Raw genomic sequence first — 13,045 nt, 5'->3', positions numbered from 1 at the left:
CGCGCGTTAAAGGGAAACACCAGTGGGAGCGCTGGGATGAGAAAATTGAATTGGGTGCGAGAGGAGCACGGGAGTGGGGGGATGGGAAGGTGTGTGCCGGGGGTAGGTGGCGGGAATTGGGTGCCTGGGGGTAGGAAGGGGGAGTTGGGTGCCTGGGGGGTTAGGTAGGCGGGGAGCTGGGTGTCTGGGGAGGGTAGGAAGGGGGAGCTGGGTGTCTGGGGAGGGTAGGAAGGGGGGAGCTGGGTGTCTGGGGAGGGTAGGAAGGGGGAATTGGGTGCCTGGGAGGGTAGGAAGGGGGAGTTGGGTGCCTGGGGAGGGTAGGAAGGGGGAGTTGGGTGCCTGGGGGTAGGAAGGGGAGCTGGGTGCCTGGGGAGGGTAGGAAGGGGGAGTTGGGTGCCTGGGGGTAGGAAGGGGGAGTTGGGTGCCTGGGGGTAGGAAGGGGGAGTTGGGTGCCTGGGGGGTTAGGTAGGCGGGAGCTGGGTGTCTGGGGAGGGTAGGAAGGGGGAGTTGGGTGCCTGGGGAGGGTAGGAAGGGGGGAGCTGGGTGTCTGGGGAGGGTAGGAAGGGGGAGTTGGGTGCCTGGGGAGGGTAGGAAGGGGGAGTTGGGTGCCTGGGGGTAGGAAGGGGGAGCTGGGTGCCTGGGGGTTAGGTAGGCGGGAGCTGGGTGTCTGGGGAGGGTAGGAAGGGAGTTGGGTGTCTGGGGAGGGTAGGAAGGGGGAGTTGGATGTCTGGGGAGGGTAGGAAGGGGGAGTTGGGTGCCTGGGGGTAGGAAGGGGAGCTGGGTGCCTGGGGGTTAGGTAGGCGGGGAGCTGGGTGTCTGGGGAGGGTAGGAAGGGGGGAGTTGGGTGCCTGGGGGGGTAGGTGGCAGGGAGTTGGGTGCCTAGGGGAGGAAATAGGGGGGAATTGGGTGCCTGGGGGGGTTAGGTGGTGGGGAGCTGGGTGCCTGGGGGGGTTAGGTGGTGGGGAGATGGGTGTGTATGTGGGGGGGGGGCATTATGTGTGGGGGAGATGAGTGCCCAGTTGTGTGTGGGGGGGTTATGTGTAGGGGAGGTAGATGCATGGGGGATTACGTTTTGGGAAAGTGGTTGCAGGGGGTTTATGTATGGACATCACTGGACTGGACACTTGGATAGATGAAAGAAGGGGCTAGGTCTGATGGAAGCTGGGTGCTGAGAGGGCTAAGGTGGTTACATCCCAGCTTAAATACAAGGAGAGGGGGGGTACAGGAGGCAAGGATCTGCTCTGGGTCAGACAGGTGGTCTCTGGAGAATTTCATCATCCTAGAGGGAGATGTGGAATTTCCCCTTCTGCTTTTTTTCTTTTTATTATTATATATTGTAATAAGTTCCAGAGGCCCCAGTCAGGATCAGTGCCCCATAGTGCTGGTTGTTGTGCAAACACATAATAAAAGGCAATACCCCAAAGAAGTCAGGGTGTAAATTAAAACAAGATGAAGCAGAAGTGTAGCATACAAAGGAGGACAAAGCTTGTCTTCTGTCTCTTCCACCAAAGGACAGAGGATGCAGGAGAGAGAGAAGGATAACCATAGTAAGAGCACATGGGAATGCTGATTAATGGTCTTTTTTCTGTTTCTTTGTCCCCTCTGATTTTCATCCTCTCCTCTGCTCCTCACCTCTCTCTGATCCTGCCAGTAAGTGCTGCACACTTTTAGAGTGCCAGTCCACCCCCTCTTTCTATCAGTCCAACTCCTGTTTCTGCCTCAAACACATAGCCAGAGAGGGAAGCCAAATGCCAATCAGGGAGCAAGACCAGAGTAAAAGACTCCCTGATGGATGCTTACATCCTTACACTGGCGGTGTGTTTCACCACACAACTCCACCCCAGGAAGGATTGAGGGATATGGCACAGTGGTCTGAAAGGACAGTGGCCTGTCCAGGGTTTAAAGATGCCAAATTTGTTAATTTATAATACTAAGCATTTGTATTTACCTGATTTCAACCACAGGGCTCTGCAGTCCATCATCAGAGCTTGATGATATTAACAACCTGGGGCAACTAGCAACATAAGATAACTTGAAGAACCCCAGTTGGCCATAGGTGCTGTGGGATAACTGTATTAAAGTAAATTAATATCACTTACCACATGCAGGTAAACATTACATTTAAGAATGGGAGAGGCCAAAATAGGAGCACACGTGAATGAGACAAGTTTAGATGTATTACTACTTGTGATATTAACCTGAAACTAGACAAACCTGTAAAAGAATAGGTTATGTTATTGAAATATTGCTATATCTTAAAAGATAATACTTATATTCAAAACATTGTATAGATGTTAATTCTTTAATCTTCCCATCATCTGTAATTAATTTTAGCTAGATTTCACAAAACTTTTTATTAATACAAACCCCTTTTCAATTAACAGGGAAAAAACACAAACAATAGATAAATATTTAATGATGAATCACCATATTTTCCCTTTTTTGGTATCTACAGGGTTTTTTTTAAATCTTCACACTATTCCACATTTACATTTCAGTGCTCATCTCCATTTTAGGTGCAAATCATGTTACAGTACTTATCCTAATTGATGGATGTAGAATACGTGGAGATCACAAATATAGATCTCAGGAACCACTGCTGATAAACCTAAAGACTAGAAATGCTGTTGGCACATGTCTCTGGATGCTGTCCCCATTCTTCCTAAATATTATTTTTGTATGTTACTGTATAATAAACAATCTTTCTCTCCTTTGAGAAGCTGACTATTTTGAAATAACCTGTTTTCGTGTTCTAATCATTCTCATTTAAAAGTTTCTCCTAGAAATGAAAGGAATTCAAATATAATTCCCACCCATGTTTAAAAAAGCACTGGAACAAGCTACTTCTTACTACAGTCATTTTGAATGGTCCCTTGCAACATGTTAACGCCTATGCTTAAAGATCTGTTTCACCTTATATTTAGCTTTACACTCTGATTAGCTTTCCCAGACCTGAGAATAGCTCTGTATAACTCAAAAGCTTGTCTTCTGTCTCTTCCACCAACAAAAATTGTTCTAATAAAAGATATTGTCTCACTAGGGTGACCAGATTTCCCAAAGGGAAAATGTGACACCATGTGGGGCTAGCCTGAACCCTTCCTTCTGATCAAGTTGGCAGCACAAACAGGACAAATGCCCACTTTTGCCAAAAAAGTTGGGACGGCCAGGACCAGGCTTAAAAAACTGACTGTCCCAGCCAAAACAGGATATATAGTCACCCTATATCTCACCTACCTTGTCTCTTATATTGTATATAAACAGTTGTGGTTTTTCTGTTCCTACTAAGGGACCCATTGAGAGAAGCTCTTCACATAAGCTAGGAGCAGTGCCCATTAGCAATATGCCCTAGATAAATTCTTACAGGGCTAGTAAAGGAGCAATCAGCAGAGCCTGATGGTATAAATAACCTTTTAAGTAATGTACACCCCCTTCAAATGACAATAAGTTATCATAGTAAAAGGCCACTGTCTGGGCTGCCAGTCTTGTGGTATCAGGAATCACCTGGACATTGCCTTTCTTCTTATATACCAGGATGGATCTTGTAAATCTAACCATGGAGATATGCATTTCATTTTCAGTTCTCACACTGAGGCTCTTTAACACTGCTCTGCTAGTTTAAAGGTGCCTTGAAGTGGGCATTGATGATTCTCTGAGAATATCCTGTGTGCTGGAAACTTTCTCAGCTGATGTAAGGGCTCTACATCAGTCCAGTTCCCAGTCCCCATATACTACACTACAGCTAATCTAATTTACACCAGGGGCAGAATAGGGCCTTGTAGAACCACAGAATAGAGGACATGAAATCCTGATGCCCTTGAAGTCAGTGAGAGTGGGAAGAGATATACAACCCTATATTGAACAAGAAGGGGTTAATGGCAGCCTGTAGGCCCAATCAGCCCCACCTCCTTACAGCTGTGCCAGGTATCAAGCCTGCAGGGTGGTGATAAAAGAGGAAAAGCCCAGCTTTGGGGTAGCCAGCTCAGAGAGGGACTAGACCTCTTGAGGGAACCTTGTGAAGGCAGGCCTGGCTGGGGCCAGACACTAACCAGCTACTGCCTTGTATACTGAAAGACATTTTCAAATTAAGATCAGGGAGATTTGTGGTGGTACTTAATTTGCTAATAAAGTCCATTTGAATAGACACACTACAAGTCCCTGTATATTACTTTGGGAACTCATAGTGTGTGTCAATTAAATTGAAAATACTGATCAGTATGAATATAAAGGAATGTATACAGGTGGTGCTGGGGGAGGGGTATTCCCTTCCCTTGCCTGGCTCCATCAACTGGGTGGGGGCATGTGATATTCATGACTGTGATGCAGCTCTAGTAGATGCATGTGGCAGCCACAGTCCTAGTTGAGAGCAGCATGGGGATGCCCTGCAGTACCTTGTAGGCTATCAATGCTGACATCCCCCACAGGGTGTGGTGGAGTGTGAGTGAGAGAGCCTGGACAGCTCTTGCATGCATGAGCCTGCCTGCTGCTGCTGGGGTGGGGCCAACTGCATGAGCAGCATGCACATGCTGACGAGGCTGAAAAATAGAACATGGAATGCTCTGATCCCAATCCTAGCCCAAAGTAATTGACACCCAAGCAAGGGAATGGAATGGCTGTGGCCAAGCAGGAGAGGGAGTGTTGCTGTTGTGGTAAATAACATTATTAAACTGGGAATTGGGAATGTTTTGCTTGTGGATGGGAGTCTCCCTGCTATAGCAGGAGACTTGGTCAGGATGCTGCTTGGAAGGACAGACCAGATGGGGCCAGAGCCCAACCAGAGACTCCTAAGGTTTGGAGCCTCATTGGGGCAGGTGAGCCTTATGCAGAACTTTTGTTGTTTTTTATAACTAGTTTGGCTTCCCTTTGTTTGGGACTTGCAGAAAAGTAAGCTAGCAAAGAAACTGAGGAAGGCCTAGCTGCAGGTCACAGCAGACATCAGCACAGGAATACAGCAGAAGGTCTAACAAACAGACTACCTCTGCTTTATACAGGGTCCCTGGGCTGGAATCCAGAGTAGAGAGCGAGCCTGGTTTCCTATATCAGCCTATTTAGGGCACGGGCATGAAGATCCTGGAGTCAAGGGCTGGTAAGCCCCAAAAGCCTGAATTTGGACTAAACCTCCAGTGTGACACTGCCAGACCTGGCATGTTGGACTCAGGCTTGTTCCCAAGGGCAAGGAGAGCCAAGTCTCAGGAAGAGGCAGCTCACCACAGGGCCAGAGCAACTGTCTGCAGGGACACCAAAGGAGTAGGAGACCCACTACACCAAGCCCAACCACAGTGGGATGCACCTGTAGTTAGCAGACTTTTCCACAGGGAGTTTTCCCATTGACTTCAATGAGGCCTGGATTTTGCCAAGAGAGAGCAAAATTAACCAAAAGGTACCATTGACCCTCTACCCTTGTCCCTACATCATGTGTAGGAACTGAGAATCAGGCCCAATATTATTCCATAAGTGTCCAACCTCTGGCTCAGGGCTCTAAATGGTAGCCTTCAAGGACCACTGTGTTAAGAAGAAAATTTGTATTGGATTATGAATTGACAATGTGTTTCCTTGCAATTTTTAAGCTTAAGTTTTTGAATGAGACTAAGCAGTGTAAATGGGTTAGAACAGGGAAAACAACCTGCACCAAAATATTGATTTTGGCCTTTTGAAATAATGGTTCACTCTCAGACAGTAAAGGTTAGTTACCACTGTATTATTCAATATACTTTAGAAAACTTTTGTAATTTATTAATATATATGGTGAAATCCTGGCCCTTTTGAAGTCAATGACAAAACTCCCATGATGGATTTCACCCATAATGTTGGAATGTTAAGACATGCACATAAGAATATTTTCTGTTCAGTTTTGTGTGTTTTTTAAAAGCTAATGCTATTTAGAACGTTGGCACACGGTGAACAACTTTAGTTTTGAATTCTTAAGAAAGTTTACGGCTTCCTGCGGTAGAGACACCACAGTTGAGATAATCCAAGGTAGGGTCCCCTGGCTTAAGCATGTTTTAGCAGCTACATACTATTGAGTGGGGGGCCCTTCTGTTAAGGTTTCTTCATTTAAGGAAGCCTCTGTGGGTATGTCACCACAGGGATTAAAAAGAACCATGGCTGGCCCAGGTCAGCTGACTTGGGTTGGCAGGGCTTGGGCTCTGGGACTGAAAAATCACTGGAGTCTGAGATCTGGGACTCTGCGAGGGTGGCGCATTAGAGTAGCCTGTGAGCAGGTTTGAGTAGCTTCAGGGCTTTGGCCCTGAGGCTGTTCTGCCAACTGGGTAGAAAAGCAGACTATACCCCCTTTTTCCTAGCTGTGCACCTATGCTGGGAGGCTGAGATTGGAAGGAGGGTTGATGCAGGAGCCTCTACAGTAGCTCTATGTTACCCACGGATTCCCCTCCTATTGCTGGTTGCATGACTCCTTCACACTGCTGGAATAACACAAAGCAGCCAAAATAGACAAGAGGATATGTGGCCCACTACATATTTTCTTTTTTTTCTCCTCTCCCGTACTTTACTTTTCCTCCCTCTTTCCAATTTGTTTTGCCTCACACTCTCCCCAAAGGTGTGTCTCTTCCGCATGATTTCCTGTTGCCTTTATTGCTACTTGGCTGAATGCTATCATCTATGCTGGCAACTGTAAAGAGAAATTTACAAGAATCCTGATCTCTGAAGCACTGAGATGCAGCAATTCAGAGATCAAAATTCTTATTCATTTGACATTACAGCTGCCAGCACATAAAGTGGGGTGCAGTGGACCAGCAGGGGCGGTAGCAACAACAGAAATAATATTAGATTTTCAATTGAATTTTATGAATTGTGATTGCTAAAAAAAATCATGTTCAAAATCAAAACAATCATGGTTGAATCCTGAACAATGACAAGCCTGTTATTTTCCTAGTGCCTTGACAGAAAACTATTTTAAGCAAAGTATTTTTCCTACCATCCTAAGGGAAAATAATTGTATGGGCATGGAGACAAGTTAGTAGTAGTTTGTCTTCTTTATTTGTTCTGAAACAGAGCAACCCCCCCACCCCCGAAGATTAGATTATACTTGTTTATCCCAAGTTTGTTCAAACCATTAAATATGAAAATAGACTTAAGTCTCTTGCAAACATCTATAGACATTTTTTCTTCCACTATCCCCTATAAAATCAGGACTCCTCAGCTGCTGCTCCTCTCCTGTGCTCTGAAGCAGCTTCCACTAACTATCATTCAACTGGAACCAAAAGAAAAAAACTAGACCAATAACAATGTGGAATCAGCGATCCTCACGGGTCTCAAGTGCTTTACCATCCAGGATTCTAAAGAATAAAGATAAAACATATTAGGGATGGGTGGGAGTGGGAGGGAAGTAATAACTTGCTTCTGCGTTCTTAATAAAATCCTGACTTTTTCTTCAAGGTAGGAAATAAATCACTGCTTAGTGTCAAGAATGGAGGCTTGTTTTTACGTGCTAGTTTAAAGCCTAACTTAAGATAATTGCAGAGGATAATACCATGATAGGTTAAAGACAGAAACTGTTAACAACTGAATCCACTATTTTAAGAATAATCTCTTCTAGCTGCTACAGCAAAAAATGTTATTTTTAAAGCCATTCTAATGCATACACTCTTTGCATTATCTATCTAATTCTGAGGTGGAAGAAAACATTGAGAGGTGAGGGTAGATAAAATAAGTCAGTATCTTCTGTTCTTTTCTAAATTCCTGTTCTTTTGTACTGGCTTCATAACCTCTTTAACCACATGATCAAAGATGGATAAAATACAGAAGAGCTATTAGTTCTTCTACCTATGGAGGAAATGGGATAAACAGGTTATGCATGGTTGAAGAGAAGGTTTCTACCTCAAAAGAAATGAAAGTGTCTAACTTTTCCACCATGAGAGCTGAACATATTTCAAAAATGTCAGGGGCCACAATCAATAATTAAAGCAGATTGTATACTCTGTCCCACTTCCTTTGTACTGCTTTAGGCAGTGTAAAGGAAACAGAAATTACCCACAAATTCTCTGCTGGGGATTCCCCTAGAGAAAGGGAAGTCCCCAACAGCATCAAGACAGTATAGCCAAAGCTTATACTCCTTCCCTGCAGAGTTGAAGGTGGACAGAGGTGTACAGGAGCTGGGAAAGGGGCATGGCTGGAGTTTAATATATTCCAATTATCCCCACTGGTTTATTGAGGATTGGGAACCATAACCAGTTTATGTAAGTTAGGGCAGCCACCAGCTGCTCTAACCAGATGCAAGGCCTAGGGCCAAGCAGAGAATGAGGGAACCATAACTGGTTGTTGATTCTCAGTTTCTCTGTCTTTTGCCCTCTCCTGGACTGCCCTGGGTAACTGTGGTGTGAGTGTTGCTGTCCTTTGCTACATGCTCCCTTAAGCACAGGTAGAGCCCATCAAACTCCTATCCTGTGCTCCCTTAGGTTCTCACCGCCTATCAGGGAAGCAGGAAACAGAGGAGCAAGAATTTTTCTCTCCTCCTTCCCCTGCAATGCAGCAGTTGGCCCACACAGGAGCAGTTGGAACAGGGAAGGGACAGCAGCCGCGTAGAACTCTCTTAAATTACATTATAACTGTTCCAGAGCCTTCAGGGTAAGTGGTGAGAGGTAATTGTGAGGCAACAGGGATGCTAGAACAGGGGTGGGCAATTTTTTTGGCCCGAGGGCCACATCTGGGAATAGAAATTGTATGGTGGGCCATGAATGCTCACAAAATTGGGGGGGTTGGGGTGCGGGAGGGGTGAGGGCTCTGGCTGATATTGTGGACTAGGGGTGGGGCAGGGAATGAGGGATTTGGGTGTAGGAGGGTGTTCCAGGCTGGGATCAAGGAGTTTGGAGGGCGGGAGGGGATCAGGGCTGGGGCAGAGGAGGTTGGGGCATAGGGAGAGGCTCAGGGGTGCAGGGTCTGGGCGGTGCTTACCTCAAGCAGCTCGCTGAAGCAGCAGCATGTCCCCCCTCTGGCTGCTACGTGGAGGTGCGGCCAGGCAGTTCTGTATGCTGCTCCACCAGCAGGCACCACCCCTGCAGCTCCCACTGGAGCACCGGAGGGGGCTATTGGAGAGCATAGAAGCCAGAGGGGGGCCTTGCCACAGCTTCCGGGAGCCACGTGGAGAGGCCCCCAACCCTGCTCCCTGGCTGGAGCCCCAGAGCGGGGTCATGCGGCTGCTTCTGTGAGCCGTGTGGAGCGACCCCCAACCCTGCTCCCTAGATGAAGTGCCGGAGCGTGGCCATGTGGCTGCTTCCACCAGCCGCATGGAGCGACCCCCAACCCGCTCCCTGCCTGGAGTGCCGGAGTGAGGCAAGCCCCAGACCCTTCTCCCCAGCAGGAGCTCGAGGGCTGGCTTAAAACGGCTGGCGGGCTGGATCTGGCCCACGGGCCGTAGTTTACCCACAGCTGTGCTAGAACAATTTGTGTAGTGGGGTTGCTCAGAGCCATTGAACCAAACTGTAAACTCTGTATATAATGGAAACCATTTCAAGCCACTCAGTGCAGCTGCACCCCCAGCACTGCTAGTTCCAGCACCTGTGGGACTTTCTACTACCTCCCCATAGTGATGGGGTTGATTCAAATATTTCAATTTAAAAATTGCAACTTGTGGCTTAGGGAAACACATTTTCTCTTTACAAATAAAAATACATTTTTTCTTTTTCACACAGTTGCCCTCAAAGGGCACAATTTAGTGGTACCCCTTGAGCACCAGAAATAGACCCCTGGCCATCCATAGGACCTATGCCACAGAAACTGAACTCAAACCGGATTTACTCTAAAGCTTGGCCAGTTATGACACAATGCTCAAATGCTAGTTTAGGACTGGACATTTGAATATTAGCCTATAAGAAAAAGGACAGTGCATACTTCTTGTGGTCTATGGCTACTTGGTTTGAAAAGAGGTCATAACATTTAAATGGGCTACAAGGAAGTATTGGGTGGGATCTGGAAGAAGAAAAAAGCCTATTTTTCATATTAAAGAATATTTTGGAACTTGATCCACATTCATATCTTTGTGATACTTGGCTGCACCTGTGATTCTGAGAGAGAGAGTTTGGTGAAAGACAACATATATGAGAGCAGATTTTAACTGCAAATCAAATAAAATACTTTCCTATGATATTCCTTTGTAACTAAGTTTAGGCCCATCTAGCTATACTTATTGCAATACTATTAAACTAGCTGGGCCTGGTTCTCTTCTATATTTGCATCTTACATAGCCATTTCTCCCCTTGCAAAGTGGCTGTAAAACACTAATACATTTTACATTTACATTGCACAAATGGAAGGTAGTAGAGAATCTGGCCCACTGTTTTTACCTTCTCTTTTAAGTTTATTTTGATTTTCCACTTTATGAAGAGCTTTGGGACTGAATCCTGAGAGAATGTTTAGTGCCCGCTCAGATCTCAGGGTGGGTCCTCTGACTTCTAGATGTTAATTAGTTACAAGGCCAAAACACTAAAATAAATTTTGGAATAATGCAAGTGGCAGAGATTCAAATATGCTGTAAAACTAAATACTAATACAGTGTCTAAGACATCCAAGTATCCAGATCAACCCAAATGAGATTAAGTTGCCTGATATTACAGATGAAGTGCCACTTACTGTGAAGATTTCTTTTCCTTAAAAGTTCCTGAAGTATCATATTAGTGGAAATGGCTTTCAATAACCATTTATTTTTGAATAAGAGTGTTATTGTGACTAAATACACTGATGAAGTGTAACTCTGAATCTAACAATTTCTAACTTCAGTTAATATAGCTGTCATATAGTAATGCACTGTAGAGCCATGTTCTTTAGATATAGAGTAATGTTATCTTTACAAATCCTGTGTGGAAAAGCAGAAGACAGTCACTCCTAGGAATGTCTACTAATTCAGATGGGTGATTATTATATTCTGCAATCTGCCAGCCACAGTTTATTATTCCTTTGAGACAATAGAAGATATCATTTGGTTTTAGAAGAATTTCAATTGTAGCTTTGCACGCCTGTGAGTCTTCAGATTTGGCTGCACTGCTTTACTTGCCTAGAGTTCCTTAGTGCACTGGAGACCAGCTAAATGGTTTGCTACATTTCATCTCCCATGAGGTGAAATGACACAGAAGCTGTGAGTATCCCAGCTGCCTGTACATCTGCTTACTGAGTTCAGGAAAATGATGGACCAGAAATTGGCTGGCAATTTAAATATAATGGACTGGTCATTGCTGACAATTAAAAATACATTGGTTGGAGCCCAGAAGGTGAGATAGACACATGTGGACCATCCACATATTTTCTCTCTCCTCTCTGTATAGTGCAAGGACCCAAAGAATGATGTACATTCCTAGTAGGTCCTGATCCAAAGCCCATTTAAATCAATGGAACTATTCCCATTGACATTAATGGGCTTTGGATCAGGTCCTAATTGCCATTGTAAAATCTTTTATAGAAGCTATAAATTATTTGCCATGTATGTATTTGAATAAAACAGGCCTGAATACACTCTGGGGAATATGCACCTTAAATTGTATGTTTCTTTTGAAACCATAACAAGAGTTCTGACATCAGAATTCAGGTTTTCTTTGTTTCTGCCCCCAAGCACCATTAAATTTTATAGGAAAAATAGAGAACTGTGCAAAACTGTGTGGGCTATGCAAGGCTGTTGTTGATTCATAAGAGTTTACACCCTCAAGTATGACTTTGGGTTTAAATGTCAAAAGTCAAACCAAGCTCAGTCAAAAGCATCAAATGTAATCCATTTTCATATATTTCACATGGTTGGTCACCAAGCCACATATCTGGCCAGGTTTGCTCAATCCTGGATCTAGATTCACTCTAAAAGTTCACAAAAGTCACAACAAGCCTGTTGGCAAAGCTGCACTGAGTCTTGAGTTTGTATTGAAACCCTAAACCAGGTTACTTTCATGTGGTTTCAGGTTGCGTGGTGAACATTGTGGAGGAAGAATGGTCTTTTCCGTTAAGTATGGGGGTGGAGACCTAGGCAGATTGACTGGATGACCTCAGACAAGTCACTTAATTGCTCTCTTCCTCGGTTTCTCTTTTGCAAAGCGGAGATAATAATACCTAGTTCCTATGAAAAGCGGAATTAATTAACTGATGTGTGTAAAGCACTTTCAGAGCCTCAGATCAAGGTGCAAAGTATAATTATTATAATTCTTGAAAATGAAAGTGAACACTACAACAGCACTGGTTTACTTTCATTTTCCAGAGTGCAGTTACAAAAAGCTGAATTGTGCTACACTTTTCAGTCCAGGAATAGGGGGAAATAAATATCTGAGATCTCAGGTGACAGTTTGCATTTGCAGTAACAACAGTGCATACACTTTGAGAAATGTTATGGGAACTCAGAAATCCTAAGTGAGTGGGCTAAAAACCAAATGGTTATTCACTGTTCAAGAGCCTCACCGCTCCCAGGGCAGATCGGGAGGGACTGGGCCTGAGCAAAGGCTCCCCTTTTTTGCTCCCAATCCCTTTCAGAACTTCATTGTACACAAAGGGGCTGCACAGGCTGCACCAAACTGTAGGCGCCTTCTCCCTCACAGGGAGCCCAATGGTAGAGCCATAGCCCTGTCTCCTCACCTGATCCTTTTGTGACATTTCGCATTTTGCATCCAGAGATGTCTGGAGAGAGCAATCCCTGAGCACCTCTGAACACAGGCCCTGCAATTATGGCTGGCTGCTAAATAGGCAATGGGAGTGACAGGGAGATTCCTTGCAACCCGTGCTCTGCAGACCTGTGTAAGGAGCAGCCACAATTTGGCCCTAAAAACTTGAGAGTCTAGGCAGACTGAGACAGGTTATTATGATGTATGCAGACTCTGTTTTATCCCTTTCACAAAACAGATGATGTATTATCAATTTGACTTGTCTGTCAGTTTATGGTCTCATTTATTTATTTAGTAGTAAATGGCATTTGGCATCTGGAATGAAGTTCTCTTTTTGCTCACTAACTCGAGAAAACAGATAGATTTGAGTGTTTTCAACTTTAACAAAATAAAACTCAACATGCTAAGGAAAGTGAAGGAGAGTTGTGTTGGGGAGAAACAGGATGTGATGAATAACAGGAACA

The 13,045-nt window shown here is 44.8% G+C and overlaps 1 protein-coding gene across 3 annotated transcripts in view; it reads right to left on the bottom strand.

Annotated features, from left to right (window-relative positions):
* Positions 1–3,554, bottom strand: part of LOC120396698 (ubiquitin-conjugating enzyme E2 E2) — a 310,840-nt gene extending 307,286 nt beyond the window's left edge. Inside the window, exon 1 of one of the 3 annotated variants that reach the window (XM_039521736.1) lies at positions 3,502–3,554. In XM_039521736.1, coding sequence (XP_039377670.1) covers positions 3,502–3,509 — 8 coding nt within the window. In that variant the 5' untranslated portion in view covers positions 3,510–3,554. Of the gene's footprint in view, positions 1–3,234; positions 3,300–3,501 lie in introns of those variants that run through there. The other 2 variants (XM_039521735.1, XM_039521738.1) reach the window with 2 other exon arrangements.
* Positions 3,555–13,045: the final 9,491 nt, after the last annotated feature.

The sequence above is a fragment of the Mauremys reevesii genome, linkage group 2, assembly GCF_016161935.1.
Source record: "Mauremys reevesii isolate NIE-2019 linkage group 2, ASM1616193v1, whole genome shotgun sequence".
Lineage (NCBI taxonomy): Eukaryota > Metazoa > Chordata > Testudines > Geoemydidae > Mauremys > Mauremys reevesii.
Note: the sequence above shows the minus strand (reverse complement) of the source record. Positions and strands in the feature narration are given on the sequence as shown.